General features: G+C 39.2%; 1 protein-coding gene across 4 annotated transcripts in view; it reads right to left on the reverse strand.

Moving 5' to 3' along the window:
- Positions 1–23181, reverse strand: part of LOC127946544 (dihydropyrimidine dehydrogenase [NADP(+)]) — a 156843-nt gene that overhangs the window by 36886 nt on the left and 96776 nt on the right. For 2 of the 4 annotated variants that reach the window (XM_052543194.1, XM_052543195.1), the window contains 5 exons: positions 22098–22262; positions 18385–18453; positions 12791–12874; positions 3506–3626; positions 2195–2314 (listed from right to left, as the gene is read on the reverse strand). In XM_052543194.1, the coding sequence (XP_052399154.1) occupies positions 2195–2314; positions 3506–3626; positions 12791–12874; positions 18385–18453; positions 22098–22262 (559 nt within the window). Of the gene's footprint in view, positions 1–2194; positions 2315–3505; positions 3627–12790; positions 12875–13747; positions 13814–18384; positions 18454–22097; positions 22263–23181 lie in introns of those variants that run through there. The other 2 variants (XR_008151117.1, XM_052543196.1) reach the window with 2 other exon arrangements.

Below are 23181 nucleotides of genomic sequence, written 5' to 3' on the forward strand. Positions count from 1 at the left end.
AAACTAGATGTACCTGCTGGTTCTTTCCAGACTCATCTACCAGATCATACCATAGTTCAGCAGCTGCAACCCATTTCAAATAGCATGCACTAAAAGACTACATTCTTTGCTGTAGATAAAAGCTTTCATACAGTGAGGTCTAATAGTCAGAGATTGCAATTTGGGATTCAAAACTATTTAACTATTATATGAACTATTATATCTTTAATATATTTTTAACGTTTACATTAGCTGTGGCCTAATGGTTAGAGACTTAGGGCCCTATCTTGCACCCAGCGCAATTGACTTTGTACACCCACGCATGTGTCATTCCTATTTTGCACCCGCGCAAAGCGCGCTTTTCCCTCCACAGAAGCACGTCGCTAAACTAGTGAATGAACCTGCGCTCCCTGGGCGGTTCAGCGCAAAAAAGGAGGCGTGTTCCGGCGCAAACAATCCCTGGTGCTATTTTGCTGTTCCATTAAACAATTGCGCCACTGACCAGAAAAAAATCTAGTCTAAAGTCAGTGGCGCGTTGCGCGTTATTCATTATGTTATTTTAAGGGCGCATGCTTGACCATAATGTATAGCGTGCACAACGCGCATACACTTTGCTCATGTAATCTACACAGATGCAACAGCTATTTAATATTAACACATGAGATGACGGAAAGCATTGTGTTGTGTCACGAAGATGTGAAAAAAATAGGCATAAATCTAGCTTACAAATTATTCAGGCTAATTGTAGTAATTAAGGATCAGACCTGTTTGCCCAATAGTGGCAAGACATATATGTATATAAGGACATCTGACAAATTGGTTTGTCCGTCAAGAACCAGGAAAAAAAAATCGATGAAACAATTGTGGCTATTTCCTCCCACGCCTGTTTAACCGACGCTATTTTGGGTGGGTTTCTCCCATCCCCATACAACACAACTTCTCTGTCTTTCACTGCTCTTACGAGAACATCAGTCTCCTCGGCTGTGAACCGCTCCTGGCATGCGCCTGGTAAATAGCTACGCCATAATAATAGCAATCCATAATGGAACTTGCGCACCTGCTTTTAAAGGGAATGTTGGATGACGCTCTGATTGGTTTATTTCACGTTACGCCCAAACCACACCTATGAATAATGAAGCTACTTCATACCAACCCATTTTAGATTTGCAACGAGCGCAAGACCCATTTATCCCGCCGGGAAAATAGCAACAGCGCCGAGACCCGCCCACAAAGTTAGTTGCGCTTCGCGCTTTGACACTTGCGTTTCAGATCGTTAAAATAGGGCCCTTAGACTAGTTACCAGAAGGTCGCCGGTTCGAGTCTCGAGTCTCTTTTATATATTTTATACAACATTTCCTTTTGGTCCTCGAATCTGATTGGCTGATAGAAGTGCAATATTCAAGTGATATACTGTAGGAACTCCAACCATTCAGGGTTTGTATCACTCCGCTTGCAGTATTTTTCACAACAAGTGTCATGACGGACCCCCAAGTCCACTATCATTTTATAAATCAGAATCATCCTTAACAGATGAAAGAACAGTGCGACAAAGATATCGCTTTCCTCAGCGGATTTTCAAATTAAAGTTTTATTGTGAATATGAGATTGAGCTAAAGAATGAATGTCTATCAGATGAAGGTAATCACACTCGCTCAGTCCATCTCTCTCTCATAATACTCTACTCAATATGATACACAGCTTTTAAAACAGAAATATAATAAGCTTTTAATGAAGCAACTCAATGTTCCTTCATTATTAGTTCTAAAGTAACATTTTTGGATTAGTAACGGAGGCTTGAGCTTAGCTGTTAAACTGTCAAACTGAGATTTGAGTCTGTGGCAGAAAACACCCAGTTTGAAAGAGAAAATGTGCTCATGTTCACCTCATGGCGTGGAAAATGATCCGTGCTGCTATCAAACCCTGTATAATGTATGCCAGCAAGATGTCCATATTTCACAATATAGTGCACAAACTGTTTTATCTTGTAGCAAAAGCCCTGCAGATAAGCTGTTGTACGGTTTCAGCACTCCACCAACCTCCATTCCATCTGTCCGTTCTATTAAAGCTTCTGACCGGTTTATAAACACACACAAACATGCACGGGGCGGGGAGGGGGGTGGGGGGTGTAGATGTGCATGCATAGTCTGTCTGTGCCACACAACCCTTAAACCTCAGAGTAGAAAGAAATGGATCCAGTGAGGTGGGTGACACTCACCAGACACTCCACCATATGTGGTGCGCCTTCCTCGGCCGATGCCAGGCCAGGGAGAGCCGTCTGCCTTGAGTCCCATCAGCCCCGAAACCGTGTTGGTGGCTGTGACGCCATCTGCTCCACCTGTGCCAACAGGGAAGAGACATTAGGCACGGGGAAGGGGGAGGGAGGAAGGGCAAATTCCTAAAACATCTGGAGCCCAAAACCTGCGGGTCTGTTTGTGTGGAGCTTCTAACTCGTACAGGAGACGTCAGGCTGTTAGTCGAGGTTATGAGGGGAAATGTGTTTCTAGGGCAGATCTAATGTCTGGACTGGGAAAGAGTTTTATAGAGGACATGTTCTACACTTCTGTTTCTTTTCCCTGAAGTCCATTTATAATATTAGTCAAGGTTTCTTGCATAAATTTTTTTTCATTTAGTTCGAAATGACCATTTTCCACCATTCTCTGAGCTTTAGAATTAAACAGGCTGTTTTTTGTAACTGTACCTTTAAGACTTCTATACATAAATTATGACCAGTAAAAAATAAAATATGTTTATATACATTACCAGTCAAAAGTCTGCAAAAAAAAAAAAAGTTTTTAAAAAAGACAATTGATTTGATCAACAATACAGTAAAACAGTAATATTGTAAAATTTAACAATTTGCAATAACTTTCAGAAATCATTCTAATGTGCTTTTTGGAGCTCATTTATTAATATTATTAGTATTGATATTATGAATATTGGTGTTTAATTATTCATAATAGTTTATAGTTATTAATAATAATATATAAAAAAAAAACTTTTGCTAATATTAAATTAAAGAAAATTGTGGAAACTGAGATACTTTATTCAGGATTCTTTGATGAAAGAAACCTTTCTTTTTCAAAATTAATAATAATAAGAGAAAGTTTCTTAAGCAGTAAATCAGCATATTAGAAAGATTTCTGAAAGATCATTAAAAGCCACTGAAAATTCAGCTTTGCCATCAATTTAATTTTAAAATAAATGAAAATAAAAACAGGTCAGGTTTTAATAAAAATTTACACTATTCTGTATTTACTATATTTTTGATCAAATACATGCAGACTAAGTGAGCAGGGACTTCTTTCAAAAACATTTAAAAAAAATGAATTATTCCAAACTTCCAACCAGAAGTGTATTTTATTATTTTCATGTTCTACAGAATGATGGGAAATGTAGTTGGGTTGCATAGGCCTATTGCCTTTACTGTGAAAGTTGAGTGAGATGAGTTTGAGAAAATCAATATAATAAATTCACCACTATTATCATCCCAAACCGGTACAAATTTACAATAAAAATGACCAAATACCTTCCTGTGCAGCCTTGGCAATATCCACGATGTTAGTCACATTAGGGGTGAGTTTGGCAAAGAACGGGATCCGAACAGCCTGCCGAACCCACCGACAGATGTTCCGCACCAGCTCTGGATCCTAGTCAAACGGGTCATTAAACCAACAAGCAAACTTAAACAACGACAAAAGAGGCATGAGAAAACGAAACGGCAGAGATGAACTTAAGACATAGAAGTCATATTGACCACTTTTATGATAATTCTATGGTGTTCTGCATCCGGTGTTGAATCCTGAAAGCTCTAGTCATCATTCACTGTAATTAAAGTCTTCTGAAGTTCTTCAATAACTTGTTAGGAGTGGAATGAGGGCAGGGTGAACTATTCCTTTAAATATTAGTAGACTCTTAGACCTGAGCCTCTCTCTGTATATGTGTGTGTGTGTGTGTGTGTATTGGAGAGAAAGAGAATGAGCGAGTGATAGATGGAGAGGGGAGCCTGTAGTCGCTGGTGTGAGAGAGAGAGGGATCATAACAGTGTGAACTGCTGTTCCAGGAGGATTCATGCTTTATTAAGCTGCCCTGGTCTGTCAGACTGTGCTGTTTAGTGAGAGAGAGACTGAGAGAGAGTGAGAGTGAGACCAGAGGGTTCGGTATTTGGTATCTGAAGAAAGGCTGCATGTCTCCCTAACACTTCTGAAGTAAAACCACAACTGCATTAAACAGTGTTTAAAAAGGATAATTAATTGGATAACTTCCTAACTGTATGTAGCTAGATCTTAGAAAATTTAAACCAGAAACCAATCACAAAGTATGGCACAACATTTTGAGAACTCCTTTTATATCAGTGATTTATTAAAATGTACAAATGTGTGTGTGTGTGTGTATATATATATATATATATATATATATATATTTTTTTTTTTTTATTATTATTATTTTTATTATATAAATATTTTATAACATTATAAATGTCCTTACTGTCATTTTTGAATTTAATGCATTTTTACTAAATAAAAGTATTATTAAATTCTTTCAATAATAATAATAATAATAATAATAATACAATCTAATAAGTTATGTAATTATATTTTAAAATATTTTAAATAAAGATGAGAAATTACAAATAAAATGATTATTATATTATATTTAACTTATATAACTGTTTTTATTATTTTTTGTCTTTTTTCTTTGCATCCACTATCTTTTGTGTGACTGTTTGACAACCTATGCATTCGGCCCCGTTCCTCAAGTCCTCAAAAGAAGATATAACCACATTAAACCCTTTATACCCCTATGAGGTAAAACAGTCATGGTTAATTCAAGCAGCGAAGTCTGATGTCGGATCAGTCGGGATGCTTTAAAAGACTGTAAACCTGAGATGGAGCTTTCATTCAGTACAGCCGCAGTTCCCTTTCTAATCCCTGTCCTTCTCAGTCTCTCTTTTCTTTCACAGGAAATGGATCTCTGTTTTGACGTATCCAATAACGGCTGGCGTATATTCCCTTGAGCAATGGGTCTGTCCGTCTCTATAAAGAAGTGTGATGTACACGCTGTATGTGCAAAGTCGAGTTCTAAGGTCACTCCCTGCACAGGAAAAGGTTAGCGTTTGATTTTTAAAACCATTAGCCAGAATTGATTTGTAAGAATACAGAAGCCCACGGAACAACACATCTCCTCCTGACTATTTCCTTTCCATTTCTGAGGCATGCTGAGTGATTCAGTGCAGTACAAAAAAACGAAGAGCAAAAAAAAAACAGCACTGTGGGATCTGGTGCGTCCTTGGGTGTGTATTTTACCTGAGATACACATGGATTCCAGATACATTTGCACCCAAAAGTATTGAAAATGCATTTGAAAGGCACTAAAATAGAAGGAACAGGAAAGGTTACGCCATTTAAGATGACAAACTCATTCCCCACATTGTTTTGTATGAAAATATTAGATTTATGCACTCGACTCAGCAGTGAGCACCATCCATGGCTATTTGAACTGTACTTATTTGTATTTGTACAAAAGATTCTTAGCCAATAAAACAAAACAATGCACAATTATCAGCATTCTTTCGATTATAAACAACATAGGTTTGTACAAATGTATATAGAATGTATTAATAATAACAAGGAACGACTGTTTACACTCATTTGGACTTGAAATGTTGACAATCATTGTTATATTTGAAAAGATACTGCTATGCTGTTCATATATATGGACTAATGAAAAAAAAAATACATTAAAATTACATACAGCATGTATTTGCACTTATTAAAATGTGTAATTGTAAACATTCTTACAACTATGAAATGTATGCATTTGTATCAACAAAAAAGTGTGAATGTCTACATTCTTACGCGTTTCGACTGTCAACATTTTTACTAAATCTATCAGCATTTATTTGTACAAACAGAAAAAAGCCCCACAACTGTCAACATCCTTACAAATGTTCATCAATGCTGCATTTATTTAAATTTAAATTTAAATTAAATAAATTTATGCATTTAGCAGACGCTTTTATCCAAAGCGACTTACAGTGCATTCAGGCTATCATTTTTTACCTATCATGTGTTCCCGGGGAATTGAACCCACAACCTTGCGCTTGATAGCACAGTGCTCTACCAATTGAGCTACAGGAACACGATTTATTAATCATGATTTATTTAATCAAAAATACAGTAAAACTGTATAAAAAAAATTACAGAATGTCTTACTATCATACCAACCACAAATATTTGAACAGTTGTGTATTTAAACTAATATTAAAAATGCATGACTGGCACTTTTCCTACGAATATACATCATTTCTTTAATGGAAACTCAGAGCTGCCTGCCAGCACTGAGGGCTGAGTGAGTGGCGTCCGCCTGGTCCGAGCCCTGTGTCCTGAGGGAAGATGGTAGCATTTGAGGGAAACAACAGCAACAGACTTACAGGAAGCAGGACAGGCCATCCTCCCAAAGGGTCATGGGAAATTGCATTACGCCTGCCGCAGTACGAGGCACAGGGGTCGTGGCCCGCAGCCAGACACCAGCCACCAAACAGATGCTGCCTGTAAGAACTCTGCTCTCGCACCGGAGACCGCCGCTCCCTCTGAGGGCTTCCCGTGACAGCCTATTACAGGCCAGCTGGGGTGAGAGCCGCTGTCTGTGGCCCAGGGAGTCTGGAGCAGGGATGCTTTTTCCTTCTAAGCATTTTGCTGTACACAGTATTACACGCTTTGATGGAGAGAGAGCGCACCTGTGTAGCTGGCCTGCTTTCTGCAGTGAGTCTATGACCCGGCGCCACCCCGTTTCACATGGAGAGGTGCTTTCCATGGTCCTGGAAGCGCAGCGGACCTACCACAGCAGTCATGAGCGTTTTAAAAAGGCAGCATGCCTTGCAGACAGAGAGCTTTCGAAACTGCTGAAGAGCATTCAGAGATGAAAATCGACTTGTGAGCTGCAATAAGGGCTGAGTGAATTGCACAGAGACTCCAGCAGCACTGATTTGGCAGGTGGCCGCGTGGTTAAGGATGGGGGGAAGGCCTTGTATGAAATGAAAGGAGGGGGTGTGCCGGATTCTTTATATAATTTTTGTGCAGTCACTGCAGGGAACCAGAGCGCTTTTGCTACTGGAAGAGAAGGAAAGGAAAAGAGAGAGATGGAAAGCGTCCCGAAGCCCCCTCAGGCTGTGAGGGGAGGGGCGAAGGGGAACGCTGGGAGGAATGCAAGAGTAATAGCAGCTTTACACCTGAAATTTTTATTTTACAGTGCCAGGTCACATAAGGTGGGCGCTCTCTTTAAGGGCTGGCGGGTCTCGCAGGAGGTATGATGGAAGTCGGGTGTCACTCGGCCCTGTTTGGTAGGCTCAAAATAACTCTGGGAACGAGAGTCGGTTTAAATTTGCGAAACTGGGGAACTGTGTTGAAGGCAGAAGGTGAAAAAAAGATGAGATCCCGAAGGATGTGGAGTCAAACTTGAGCGAGAACTCTGTGAACCCCGCCAAAGATCTTTCCCTCTCACATTTCTTTTCCTATGATTACAAATTGTTAAAAATTAATTTTGCCAACCGAATTACTGAAATATTTGCAGAATGAGATGAAATATATGCATCATGACAATGATTAAAACGATTTTAATTAAAACAGAATATTGAAAAAAAAAAGATGGTATATTAATATACAATATACAACATATTGGCAATGTGCTTACAATGTTTTTTTTTTGTTTTGTTTTTTAATGCATATCTAGAAGAACATGATTGTTTCAAATAATCAAATAACAATCAATATTTTCAAATATTAACCCGCTAGATCTGTATGAGCTGAACTGTTAAAATGAAGTGCTTTGATTATGGGTTTATTAGCTCATCCAAACACATCCTGTACACTAAAATAGTAAAAATTGTTTAAAATAAATTTAAATCCCTCATTTTAGTAAAATTTGTGGCAATGTTTTAATTTTGTTCAATAAAGGTCATGCAAACTGATTCTTATTTCCTGGCCACGATATAATATTCTGCCATGTAAAAAATATTGAAGAACTTTAAAAGATATTTGCATCACAAGACACAAACTCAAAATTAGTTTTGCTGCTTAACTTTTGTAAACATATTAAATAAATCTTAAATGTATTAAATGCATTAAATAATATCTTTAAATAAAATTTTGTGAAAAAAAAAAAAAAACGTCATCTATAATCACTAAAAAAAAAAAAAAAAAAAAAAAAAAAGATTGTGTTTCGGGTTTACATGTTAAACTAGTTTGTGGACAAATCTTTTTGTCTGTTTATTTTTTACAGAAATACTGCACAAGTGCTTAGTGAATTTGCCCCTTAATATTTCAAGCATTAATCAACAGTAAACAGGAATTACCAGCATTAATGTTTAACATATGTAAACAAAAACATCTCCAATCTGCTGCAAGTTAAATGTTAAACAGCTCTGCGAAAATAGGGACCGTTTCATAGCAAAAACAATTTGAAAAGAGAGCAATCGAGAGGGAATATTAACATCCCATTAAAATCAAATTGTATCTCTTTTCATGCAGTCAGAAACAATGCTGAATTAATGTATTTTTTTCTCTCCTCCTTTTCCACAGGCAAGGAGAGTAGACGAGGTGTCAAACGGAGTGATTAAATGATATTGCGTCTCTTTAGTTCTCTTGGCAAATACCTGCCCTCGGGCTTTGATTAGCTCTTTGTCTTACAGAGGAAAATCTACAGCGAACCGAATGGATAGGACTGCAAATTTACAGCCACGGTGGAGGGAAATAACTCTGTCTTTGTTCGGATGGAAAAGCTGGTTTATTTCCTGTGTTATAACACATAGTCAGGTGAACAGAATGAAGAGGTGTGCGTTTATTCATGCCTGATATGGGCAAAGAGAAATGGTAATACACAAGGTACATCACCTCTTGACTAAATTCATGTGACAGACCTTCACAGCCAGAATGTACTGAAAGTACTACAACTAGTATATTACCAAAGAGTCAGTCGTGTTTTAAGCTGTTCTTGACTGACTTGGGACCCTTAAACTTAGAATATAGGAGAAATAGTTCAAGCAAAAATAAAATCATTTATTTATGTCCTTTCAAAACCATTCGTTTGTCTTTCTTCCATACAGACCTAAAACTAAAATGAAAGGTGCATGTTAAGACTTCTAGTGATTAATAGCTCAAAAGTTGCTCAGTTCTTCACACACAAATTGCCTCATATTGTTTCTTGAATGAAACACACAAGTAATATGGATCATTTTCATGATTTTCCATAATGTTGTTTTTTCCCCTGCATTTTTCCCAATTCATATTCACTATATGAAAGATGCCAGCATGGGGAAGTCGAGGGAAGTCGTGGCCTAATGGTTAGAGGGTTGGACTCCCAATTGAAGGGTTGTGAGTTCTAGTCTCGGGCCGGACGGAATTGTGGGTGGGGGTAGTGCATGAACAGTTCTCTCTCCACCTTCAATAGCACGACTTAGGTGCCCTTGAGCAAGGCATCAAACCCCCAACTGCTCCCCGGGCGCCGCAGCATAAATGACTGCCCACTGCTCCGGGTGTGTGCTCACAGTGTGTGTGTGTGTGTGTGTGTTCACTGCTCTGTGTTTGCATTTCGGATGGGTTAAATGCAGAGCACAAATTCTGAGTATGGGTCACCATACTTGGCTGAATGTCACTTCACTCACTTATGAAAAAAAAAAAAAAAAAAAAGATTTTGGATTGCATGGGTAAATTATTGCAGAATTAGCATTTTGCCTTTGAAATGTGGTGGTCAGAATTGTTATAGGAACCATTTAACAAGTATAACATATGTTTTGGGAAGTTTAATGCTAGTTTTGGTGGTTATTAACTATTAACTACCAGTGGCTGAATCAACTTGTTCTAGTAACAGACCAAAAGTGCCCATTTAAAACCAGACTATACTCACATTTAAACTGGACTGAACTGGTCTAAGCTGTTTATTTTTCAGCAAAGATGGCAGAACATCTAAATGAAAAAGCTTTCATGTCACATTCTTGACCATGACAGGCTTTTAGGCTTAAAAAACAACAATACACATATATTTTTATTCATTTTCGACAGTATTTTATACTGTTTTACAACTACACATCAGAAATCCAAAAAATGAGAGAATAGAGAGAATAAAGTTCTCTAAGGTGCACAGAAGCAATGTCTTCCAATCAAATCCATCAGTTGACAGGATGTTATTCCGCTTTTCACAGTTGCTGAGGGTTTAATCATAAGCAAAGTCGCTGTTTTTTTGACTGTAATATGCACCATGCTCTGGTGTGAAACCCCCCCCCCAAAATACCAACTTAATCTCAACAGGCATTTGATTCGAATAATGGACTCATGCGTTTGAATGAAAATTGTTTACGAAGCGCAAAAAAGGATTATTTGTGGATTATTAAATTCAGCTAATTCCGCGGTTGAATGTAATGTGATGGAAATTGTTATTAAAACGCTTTGACAAAATCAGTGTTATGGTAAAGTGGAGAGGCACTGATGCAGGTTCGGCAAAGTTGACAACGTCTCATTAGCCATTCATAAGTGCTGAAACGGGCTCTGATTCGGAATGGTACACACAGTTACGCACATAAATCTATACCTTCTTAAAGAAGAAATATCAGAATCTACATCACTGCGAAATCCATGAAGACAAGTCTTTTTTATGTGCTTGTAGTACAAGACATTTATAGAATTGTACACTGAGCAGTGCAGGTCTTATGTGGGTTTGGGTTTGAAAAGAAACAAAGTCCTAAACTGATATTTAGATACATTAGGTTCATGCCCATATCAGTATAATAGCTGAGCTCAAGCTCAAACCAGCTTCCAATCCAAAAACTCATTAAAATCCCAATTGAGTTTCAAGTCACCATTCACAGGTTATAGCTTAGCTCCAAAACCTAAAGTAGCAAGCTGCATTTCAACAGACATCAATATCAGCATTACAACCATCACATGACCAATAAGTGACTAATCTAGAGCACGCTTACACTGGCATCAACACAAATACAGTACATTGAGGGGGGGGGGGGTAAATAAAGAAAATTTTCACTTAGAAATTGCTAGTAAATCTGACAAAGTAATTGTGAGTAACACACTGAGGGTGCTTTCACACCTGCCTCATTTAGTTCGGTTGAATCGTACCAGAGCTCGTTTCTCCCTTTGGTGCGGTTCGATTGGGCAGGTGAGAAAGCAGCAGTGGACCAAACTAGCGTACCGAGACCTGCTTGAAGAGGTGGTCTCAGTACGCTTTCAAACGAACTCTGGAGCGTTTCGTTTGTGGTGAGAATGTGATCCGACCTCGAACAGACCCAACTGCAAAAAGTACTGATAATTTTATGATACTTTTTTTTGTACTAAACTAGCTGGCGTAGTCAGCTGCTTTGTGCATTATGGGATGAGGAAGAGTTTGTTGACAGTTTGCACTTTAGCATGGCAGCTCGTGGACAAACTTGGAGTAGTGAGGAGGTTTCGCAGCCTTATAGAAATTTGGTCTGATGAACATGAGCATGTCAGAGTTAAGAAGAATTAATGCACGCCTCCGCTTGAAGTTACGAGCGATGCCCGCTCACCGTTTGCAGTGCATTAGAACGCTGTTTTCAAGCCGCATCTGCGCGTCATTATAGAAATGTATTTTTTGCATATTGTGGTGTATACAAACAATGTAATAGATTATGGCCAGGCCAGGCAGTCAAGTTGTCATGTAGTTTTGTTGTCTCCGTGTTGTTTACTGTCTTTCCCTGTTATGTTGGAATTTTCCCGCACATAAATTCTGACCAATTGAAAAGCAGTTTAGGAAATAAGTCATGGCCAATGAGTGATGTAGATGTTGTCATGTGACTGCATTTTGGTTCGTTTCAACTGGTACGGACCAAAGCAATCAGTCTGGTGTGAAAAGGAACCAAAAAAGCTGAAAAAATGCTACAATGTATAATTGTTTGCCCTTGGTTTGGACCAAATGAATCGAACTAGAGATGTGAAAGCACCCTGAATTAACTATGGTAGAAAAACTCAAATAGTAATTTCTTGTAAAATATACTCTAATAATCTTTATCTACAACTTAATAAAAAAATATATATTTATATTGTACAGAAACATACAGGAGCCTCAAAGAGATAAGATAAGATAAGATTCAATTGTTTTGAAGAATAAACAAATAAAAAACTATTTGGAAAAAATTGTCAGTGTAACAAGACAACATACACTCTATGAAAAGAGTGTCTTATTTTATGCAGTCTTCTCGAGTAAATTTATTTTTTTCGATATTTTATATATCAATATTACTGACTAAAAGGACAAAGAATGTCTTAAATGTTCACTAGGTTTTGGAACAGAGCATGTGTTTACTGTCAGATCCACAGTATGGCTCTACTAGATCCATAGAATAAAACACAAAAAGCACAAAACCGTGCCACATCTTTCCCAGCAGGCCTCATGTTCATGGTCTCCTAACACGTTTTCTCTCCCTGCTGAGTGACAGCAGAATATAAATACCTCAGGGTCCCAAACATACAGTACCAAACATGCCATACTAATCGACAATTATAGACAGTAAAACAATTCGTACAATGGTGCTGCCATGTTTTTGGGCATGTACTGTCTAATGGTAAATAAAACCATGGTACATGATGTATCTCTTACATGACTGTACCATGGTACCACAGTTAATATAATTCCCTGATTGTCACTCACCTGATTTTCTGACAAACAAACACAGATTTAGATTTTAACCAAAAAAGAAAGCATTTTTATTTCATCCCTGCTGTACCTCACAGCTGACAGTGTCTGTGCATGGTGAATGTGTACAGTGGGTGTTGAATGTTGGATTTACCTGCCCACAGGCGAGCCCCATTCCCCTCTCCCCCATTCCATGAGGGCATGATAGATTCAGCTCCAGGGCATCAGCGCCAGACTCCTGTGAGATGGATGCAGAAGCCTCAGATTATTAACAAATAAATTCAATGCATTTTTCACCTTTGAATCACAATCAAGCTGTGGACATTTATATGCAACCCTCACACATGACATATATAAATATATATAGGAGGTGGTCCTATATTACATAGGAGGAAATTCACTAAAAATGAAAATGTGTGCGCTTTTATCGTCGCATACTTTGCCTACGTTGTGTTGTTTTATTTTGCACACTGTTCATGGAATTAGACAACATGCCCCAGAAATAGAACAGCAGACTGGTGTTCATGTTCTGGTGTACTTTACTGAAACTGTATCATATTGCTCCATCCTTGTGATCCAGGCACATCAATTGAATATATGTTCACCCGGTAAATGATGACAGAATGTAGAACATAGAATGAAACATCAAGAAACAAAATGAAAATCATTAATGCACTTCAGGTGCAGCAAAGAATTCTTTTAAGTAACTTTTATTTTATTTTCACATGTGCAGAGCAAAACTAATCACATATACAGTCTTCCTGCGTTGAACTTTCAAACCATCTTTCCATGCAATCTAAGTCTATCCACCATGCAACAGCAAAACGAAACACAAAAGACACACACGCACAAGCTAATAAAGAATATAACTAAAAAACAAACAATTTTATTGTTTATCAGGCTCAAGCAGATGCAAACAATGAGCGAAGCAAATCAACGCTGACTGAGACATCGGGTCTAAAATAGATGAGAGCGGTGATAAGTGTTCCACACGAATACACGAGAGACGAGCGAGCGGGCGAGACCGGGGTGGGGTGCGTAGCCGAGCCGAGTTTGACAGGCAATTACAGATCCACGGGGGCTTTAAACCACATCACATGGGGGATTTAAACTATTACAAAAAGCTCTACAAACCTGCCACAGTGACTCCATCTGTAGATTTATGATTTTCCGCAGACTGACAACCATTAAAGGGGGAAAAAGAATAATAAGCATTTTAGCCTTACAAAGTGCAGAGGACCATGAGGTGGGCTGATGCTATTTATCACTGTCAGTTGGGGGAACGGGACAGACCTCCCGCTCTTACAGGATTAGGCTCCAGATTTCATGGTCAATTAGGACTAAATATAGGTACAAAATGGATACAATGTGCCGTGATCCCAAAGCCAATTATCAATGATGTTTAATTTCACCCCGTTTCTTTTAAGCCCTTTATAGAAAGAGGAGGAGGAGGACGAGGGGGCAGGCTTTCTTTTTCCCCCTCCCGTCTTACAAAAGGGGTGACACGCACACAGTGAATGAAGTGCTATCATCTCTCATCACGGTAAGCTTTCAGAGAGAGAGAGGCCAGAAAGATGAATGTTTGATATTGTGGGCTTAGCACTGAGAGTGAAGGGATAGATGTAAATTAAGCCAAAGGAAGCACAAACAACAAGAGCAGTTTGTTGGGACAAAGAGATCTCTCTTTTCTTTTCTGTATGAATTGTGAAATACAAGTGGAGAAATAAAAGCCTTTGGATTCAAATCTAGGAAAAAAAGTCACAGCCACGATGCTGGCATGATTGCCAGGGCACTGCTATGCGATCACTGCAGTGTTCAAAAGAGAGCACAACCAAATGTAAGGATGGAGCATTTAATGGATTTTTTTTAGAATATGTTGCATTTAATGGTTTTTTAAAACTTTAATGATAATCAGAGTTTAAGGGCAAGCTCCACAAAAGAGAATATCTGGATCAAACCTGACACTGCCTTTGACAAGGATTATCAACTCTAAAGCTGATAAGGACAACATTACCTATCGCTGTCATACTCCCTGCATCAGTACGGCTAGTTTGATCTCAGGGGACCTTAGAGAGGAGGAGGAGAAGTGGAAAAGAAGAAAAATATTTATTTAATATTTCTGGGGGAAAATATGCACTCAAAAAGTGAGAGGAATGACAACAAAAGACAGACATTATAGACATACAGTGTAGTCTTACTAAACTCACTCACTACTAAGCTAAGCAAACTGATTAGCATAGAATATTTATTTACAGCCACAAGACCAGGATCGGTTGAATCTGCTCTGGCTGGTCTTTCATAGGATGTCGTCACAGAATAACACCCGGCTAAAAGCACAATAAGCAACTTTTTGGGGACACCACGCATAATTTCCCTCCTATCTGACAGATATCACTGAAATAGGTGTCCTGAGAAATCCAATATCTCTCTAGGCACTATAAAAATTAAAATAAATAAAAAAGTGCAGAGGAAGCTAGCAAGCGGAAATTGTACAGAAACAGTCTCCGAAGAGTAGGCTTGTGCACCATTAAGAACCGAATTGGGAATGTATTTATGGAATAAAATGAATTGATATTAAAATGACAACAAAGACATATTCTGTAATTACAACTTGGAAATTGCCCAGACAAACTCTGAATGTTGGCATCAAAAGAGCCTCATTTGTAAGCTTTCAAAAAAATAAATAAAAAAAATTGTGCAATTCAAAGGTTTATAATCCTTACAGTAAGAACAACACAGACAGACAGATAGATAGATAGATGGATAGATAGATACTGCATCGATGAACGGATAAACAGACAGACAGACAGACAGACAGATAAATAGATACTGCTCTTATAAACAGTTCATTCATTTATACCATCCTCAAATTTTGAGCGAGAGACATGCAGCGGTGCAGCCTGGGAAACTGGCATTTGAGTGAAAGCAATGAAGCTTTTATTCGTTTAAATTCACGTATTCACAGATTCTGTAGCTATGCCACTCACGAACCACCACACATTGCGCACTTATTATTGGGCCTGCTTTTAGCCATTTATCTGCAATCCACTGTTCCTTTTTCTTCTGCCAACTCTCAATTGGATAAAATAGGAACAGCTTACGGAGAGACTGACATTTATGAATTATAGCCTCAGGCACATCGTTATGATGTAATATTTCTCTCAAAGGCAGCGATTTTATGGAGGGGAAAGTAGCTGAGGAGAGGTGGCGGCTGCAAGTAGAATGGTTTACTTCAGACTGACACTTCTGTGAGGGCAAAAGAGAGAGAGTCTGGATGTTATATAGAGACAGACAGACAGAGAGACAGAGCGAGATGCATGCAAGGGAGGGAAAGAAAGCATGATTTTTTTTTTTTTTTTACGTAGTATCCTTAGGCGGGGAACAGTGTTAAGTGTTCCCTTAGATTTCAAAGTGGGAATGAATGGTTGATTCACTTTGAAACCGGAGTTGCCATGGCAACTGAGCCTTTATTTCATATTTGCTGGCACAGGTAGCTAAACAGCAGACGCGAGGAAGATGAGGCATTCAGACCACAGAGGAGTTCGCAGACCGCTAAAACCCACGGCGCCAGACGTGGTCCAAAGACAAATGGTCTTTCACCGTTTCACCCCGATCGTCAGTATCTCCCGCTCATCCTTTTCTCGTTTCATCTCTGACAACAGATCAATGCTTTCACTTTCATCCAGTATAGGTAAAAGAGCAAGACCTTCAAATCAGTCCTGTGCTCCAGTGAAGTGTGGTGTGACACGGCAGCCGTACCCTGAAACGATGTTTTCATCGTACTTTACATCATCGGCTTGCCTTATGAATACACAATATGCAAAATGTACCTGGGCTTCAGTGACAAGGGATGTCAGGCGAATACATAATGACAGTAATATAGAGGGGGGTGGGGAGGCAGGAAATACCAGATGTCCATCTTTGCCGTTAGTAAAAGAGGTTTTTGGTGGGTTTGACAGGCCGGTTTAATGAGGTGAGAGTGAGGATAGGGCGATGCGTCGATGTAATCGATAGCAGAATTAACACATTGACATGCAGACTGTTTACTTTCAGCTATTTTCTCTGCACAATTAAGCGCCTGAGATCTGCAAGTCAACTATGATTAATCCCAGGGTCACTCCACTGTCTCCCTCTATTTCCACTTACAGTATCAAGATCTATGTTTATAAATACAAAGTGGTGTGAAGACATATGTGAGCACTTAATTTCTGCAGAAAATGTTTGTGTGTGTGCGTTAAGTCAGGGTTATGCACAATTCAGAACCAAAGAAATGGCTCCCTTCCAATTTATGAGTGTGAATTTGAAATTGAGTTCGAATTCGGAAACTGATTTGTAATTGAAAAGGCATTCTCAATTTAATTCTGAATGGTGCACAATCCTTCCCGGTGTTGGGTCTAGTTGCTGTTTATGCTGTTTTGGGGTAGATGCCATTTAAAGTTAAAGACATTTTGGGGTTCATGCCATTTTGGAGTTAGTGCTGTCAAATGTGGCTGACTCTGTTTTTGGGTTGAGGCCATTCGGAGTTGACAGTGTTTCAGAGTTGATGACATTTCGGGGTTCATTCCATTAATATCTTTCAAGATTTATGCCTCTTTGGGGTTGAGAGCATTTGCAGTAGATAGCATTTCAGGGTTTATGTCAACTGAGCTCAATGACTTCTTCGAGCTGAGGCTGTCTGCAGTTGATGGAGCTTGGGGTTGTTGCCATTTCGGTTGATGTCCTTTTGGAGTTGAAGCTGTCTGATAGCTTTTTGGGGTTTATGGTGCTTGGGCTTTATTCCGTTTTAGGGTTTATGCCAATTGAAGCCTCAACTCCTTCTTAAAGTTGAGGCTGTTTGCAGATAGAGTCTGATGTTTGAAGCTGATAACATCTTGGGGTTGATGTCTTTTAGGATTTTACGCTGGTTGATGGTTTTTGGGACAGTTGCCAATTCAAGTTTATGCCTTAATATGTGGGGTTGAGGCAATCCGTAACATTTTGTGGTTGAAGTATTTTTGCCTTGGCCTTTTGTAGTCAATGCTGTTTTGGGGGTGAAGCCAGTTTAAGTTGATTCCTTTATGAGGTTGAGGGCTTCTGCAGTTGATAGCATTTTGGAATTGATAATGTTTTGAGGTTGATATAAGTTGAGGCTGCTTAAAGTTAATGCCCGCTGAGTGTGACTGCTTTTTGGAGTTGAAGCTGTTGAATGTTGATTGTGTTTCAGCATTAATGATGTTTCATGGTTGTTGGTGATTGCAGTTGATGCCTTTTTGTGAGTTGAGACCATCTACAGTTAAAAGCATTTTGGGGCCGAAGCTGTTTAGTTTCACTGCTACATCCTTGGATCTGGACAACTCCATTCTCACAGATGGACCGGCCTGATGATGTCTGGTCTTGGAAATCCTCTCGTTTTCTCTCTTCCATCCTTCCTTTCACCTCTCCATCTCATCTAACCATCAGCGGCTCACTCCTTGGCATCCTCTGTCTCATCCCTCTCAGCTTCTTGGCAACATCAGATTAGCTGCTTCCGAAGAGCATTTCCCGTAAATGTAGCCTACTTTAGATCCAGGATTAGCTGCCAGTGATTCAATAAAGGTTTTTTTTTTTTTGTGGAAAACAGTAAATGTTGGTTTTGCTGTTTGGTACAGGACAGTATGTGATGGTGTGGGTACACATGCAGTGTTATCAAAAGAGCCAAATTATCCCCAAGGGAAGAGGTTATTATTTCACAACTGTGTGTGTTCACAAATTAGCATAACAAAGACTCACCTCTGCCATTTTGGCAAGCTCTGTCCAATCAGCTTTGTTGTAGCTGCACATTATGCTGGATATGACAATCTATGGGGAGAGAAGAATAAGAGACAGATTTCAGCATGGACAGAATTCAAGACCAGGTTTTCTTTGTCTCACCTTGTGGCCTTTAACAGAGGCCCGTTTCATTGTGCACAAAAGGATTCCCCATCAAGGTCCCATTTTAGCACATTATAAAATGGATCTAAAGGCCATTATCTTGTCTTTAAAAAGCAGCTGCCTTCTTCTTCTCCACCCTCAAAGTCACAAAATCAATATTTATAATTCACAAGACCAGGACAAATCCACTGTTGCGCTGACTTTATTAAAACAGTATCAAGCCCCAGAGCAAGGTGTTAGATAAGAGCATTTGCTGGATTAGCCTGCACTGTTTGTTGTTGATTTTTCCCTTTGGACACACAATAAGCCAGTCATAAAACAGGTTATGGAAGGTCTGCTTCTCAAAAACAACTCCTGGTTTTAGGTAATCACGGATATAAAAAGCTTTTGAAACTCTACCGAGCATACCATAGCACCAATTCTCCAGAGATGGACTTTCTGCCCACACTTGCTGGTGGAAAGAGTAGCTACCAGGTCAACATTTCAGCACACTGTGTCCCTCATCGTGATATTTCTCCAGGAAAAACCTAACCACGTTAACTGCATATGTGGCCGCACTCCATTATGTGTCTAATAGCTGCAGAGATGTGGATAACAACCCTGCAATGAAGGCCAGCCTACCTTGTGTTCCTTGGTCCAACGACGTGATTACATCTAAACTCTTGTCTCATCAGATGTCCATGACTTACACTTGCTGCTGATGAGGCGGAGGTGGGCGGCACGGGGGACAGTGAAGATTGGTGCTAACAACAGGAGAACAGGAGTCCAGGGAGACTCGGAGAAAACTGATTTCATGGGAGGATATTAAACTTGGAGGCTGTGTTGTCCCCCCGAGACAAATTTCCGCTAGATATAAATCTCTCAGGCATTACGCTTTCCCAAAAGCAGCAGGCAGTTAGGTGCTAAGCTTAGCCCACCTACACGAGAGCAGAAAATATTGCCAAGTTTTAGGGGGCAAATAAAGTTAAGCACTCTGACATTTACCGCCGAGATTTACAGTACAACAGTGACATATAAGTGATATTTGATAAACCCTGAAATAGTGTTTTGTAATATAACCATAAACCTCAGGCCATCTGCGAGCAACAGCGGGGTTCCTAAAGAAGAAGAAGAGATCAACGCCGCAGGCTTCATTTCGGGTATTATATGCAACACAAGTATTCTGTTTTGATTTGGTCTTGACCTTTGCCCACTTTAACGTCACATTATTGCAGAACAGCCCTTGAGAAGCTGAAGAGGGATCTAGTTTTAAGTTTATTAACACCAATCCAGTCTGAGCCCCCCAGCTGGAACGTCACATTAACCGGGGCCGAGGCTGTGGGGTTTGAGGAAGATCGGGATTACCTGGTTATAAACTCTATAACCTCCCTCCGGGGGAGTGCCTCCGAACCCACCTTACACTCTAACAATGTGTCTCCATGGAGATAAGTAACCTTGAGGCCATAAGAGAACATGTGGAGCTATGAGTCCTGCTGATTCTCTAACGCAGTGCTGTGACCATTTTCTAATAATGGGAAAAAATAGACGTACTGATAACGGCAAAGCACAATTTGTCCAGTTCAGAGTCACAACAGCCGGAGCAGCATCCTGAAGCAGTTTCTTTTACAGGAATGGTAAAGAGAGCATTTTAGCGCAGTGGGTGTACATGTGAGGGATTGTTAGCTGTTAATGCACAAGAACCAAAGCAATCTAAAAAAATCACCAGCCAGTCTTCTACCTCTCACACTGACAAATTTAATAACAAAAACTAGGGCTGGGCGATAAATCGATTTTATCGATTAACTTGAATGTGTAGTTAACATCAATTTATTTGAATGAAAATAGGTTTTCTTTTTAACATCCGCCAATGCGTAACTGAGGGATCCCGTAGGTCAGAATGGGCAGAATGATAAAGAATGATATTAAAACTGGTTTTGAACAATTTCTTTGTCATCTGACTATTGATAACACCCGATGTACTTGCTACATCATTAGAAGAATGGCATCTACGCTAATATTAGTCTGTTTCTCTCTTATTCCTAGGTCACCGTAGTCACCAGATCCAGACTGTATCCAGATCAGATGGTCACTGCAGTCACTGAATTCAATGATGAACTGCCTTTAACTACCTTTAACTGTCATTTTGCATTATTGACACACTGTTTTCCTAATGAATGTTGTTCAGTTGTTTTGACGCAATGTATTTTGTTTAAAGAACTATATAAATAAAGGTGACTTGACTTGATTTGATTTTAAGTAAGGGTAAAAAATCTATTTATATCGTAAATCAGATTTTTAGTAAAAAAAAAAAAACTGATTTTTTTTAGGCCATATCGCCCAGCCCTAACAGAAACTATAATTGTACTAACACAAAACACTCAGAGTTTTCTAAAGCATTCGCTTATGTGATAATAGGTACTAAAAAAGGAACATAAAAACATGCATTCGAAATTTCGTTATTTTTAGAAAATGAAGACAGATATCTTTACGTGTATATATAGTTTAATATGCTTAAGGTTAAATAATCAAAAGCCAAATTCAAAAATTGTGCAGTCTTTTTTTTTCTAGGAAAACATAGCATAAACCTACACTCCCTACCCTACACACTCATGGTATACAAATATGTCAGCTCAACTTACTGTTTTAATAAGAAATACAGTTGTCAAGCAATTTCTTACGGTGTCTACGGCAGCAAAGCATATCTCAGCTCAGTCGGGGCCCTTAAAAGGAGCTTCTCTCTTTTTCTCTCTCTATACTCTATTCACCTTGTTTCAGAAAGAAGCGATACATCTCTGCTGCTTTCATCCTCAGTACAAAAGCCGCCCCAGTGAATGCTGGGCATCACTTCCATTAGTGCTGCCCATGATTGCCGTCAGAATGTCCTGCAGAAATCAATTAATCTTTTGATATTTCTTGAGCACAAAAAGAAACCCAGATACAAGAACCTTAGAAGTGAACAAATGAGTTGTCATTTTGTAATTTCAGCAAGCATATGCCGCTCCTGCTGTACTATACGACGGCTGAATAAAAAAAACAAGCACTTATGGATGGAGCTAGCTCACATCATAAATATTTGGATTTCATTAACAAACATAAGGATCACATTACTATGAATAATAAATGGAACAATGAGAAATGAATATTGAAATCATATTCAAATTTTATGACTTAAGAGCCAAACTAGCTACCACAGAGTCCCATGCGGATTTTACAAAAAAAGATGAAGACGACCTCCCATATGTTGTGCGAAGGAGATTAGAAAACACAATTTTGTCTTCTTAACATGTTAATGTCATGAGCATATTTATGTTCAGTAATGCAGGAATAAAACAGCAGCCGCTCTGGTTAAAGACTCTAAATCAAGCTGAATTTCTGTATATTCTTATACCTTGTCCAACTAGCAACAGATCCATAAAAATCACATCTCTAACTAGCTGGGAGTGTCAACACTGTGACACATCATCTCGTGCATTCTATTTTTGATGTGTCATACTAGGTAGCCCTGCTGTAAGTCTCCCTGGTCCATTTTCTCAATACAATGTTCCTTTTGGGTTTCGTTCAAGTCATGTGATCTGTGCTTGTGTCCAACTTACATTGTCAGGAAAGTCAGCTTTGAGCTCCGTCACACTCTTGCACCAGTAGGCAGCCGTCTTCTCACTGATCAGCTCAATGTTCAGGAAGGAGCCCTGCCCGGGACCAAACATTGGTCCGGAAGTGGTTCCACGCACAATACGTGGAGACACATTGGTTACCAAATCCTGCATGAAGAAAAAAAACCTCCATTAATGACTAATAATTAGCGTGTTAGGGGAAAAGACCCACACTGTTAAGCCAGACCTATAAATTCGACTATCCCAACAGACTCCACTGCTGTAAAATATGCTCCGCGGCTATAATTTCTGTGCAGAACAACATATTGTAGAAAATTACGACCATATTCTACAGAAATTCATGACACAAATTCAATAGCGTTATTTCTCCTTCCCTCTTCCCAAAGGGGGCTTTGAAGTGGAGCTAAATTCATATTTAATCATACACATTTGAAACCGTGCCGTGCAGTAGGGTAAATGAAGTCTACTTGAACAAAAATAAAAAGGGTTTTTACATTACAAAATAAAGTCATTCATCCATCAGTTCACACTAATATCTTCCCCTTTCACACACTTTCCCAGACTACATTTTATACATGTAGCAGAGTCTTGTTTTTTCTCAAAAGTACCAGCATGCCCACGAGCCTTGATAGATGTTCTCTGTACTCCATTAAGCTGTGGTTGAAAATGTGTTTTTTTTTTTTTTTTTTTTTGCATTAGTGTCCCAAAGGATTCCCTGCCAGACTGCTATAATATTCATCTCTGATTGGATGTACAGAGTACAGGTCATAGTGGCCGGACAGTAATCAGTTCACACGCTAAATTAGAAGCCCAGCTAATGAAGCTGGCAGAGTCGTGAGGATCCTGGCATCCAGTGAACAGCTATTGGCTAATGGCTTTGGCCCTTGATATGAGGTTCCACCAAGCCAATGAACTGATGCTCTCACCAATGTACGTAGATGCATCTTCTGGGGTCTGGCCACGAAATCTGTTTCAATGTCATATTTCAAACCTATGTGCAAATGACAAACTGAGTTTATATTTACATGTTTTGGCAGCGATGACAAAGAAGAACCTCTTTACACAA

Source organism: Carassius gibelio, chromosome A24 (genome assembly GCF_023724105.1).
Source record: "Carassius gibelio isolate Cgi1373 ecotype wild population from Czech Republic chromosome A24, carGib1.2-hapl.c, whole genome shotgun sequence".
NCBI classification, from domain to species: Eukaryota; Metazoa; Chordata; class Actinopteri; order Cypriniformes; family Cyprinidae; genus Carassius; species Carassius gibelio.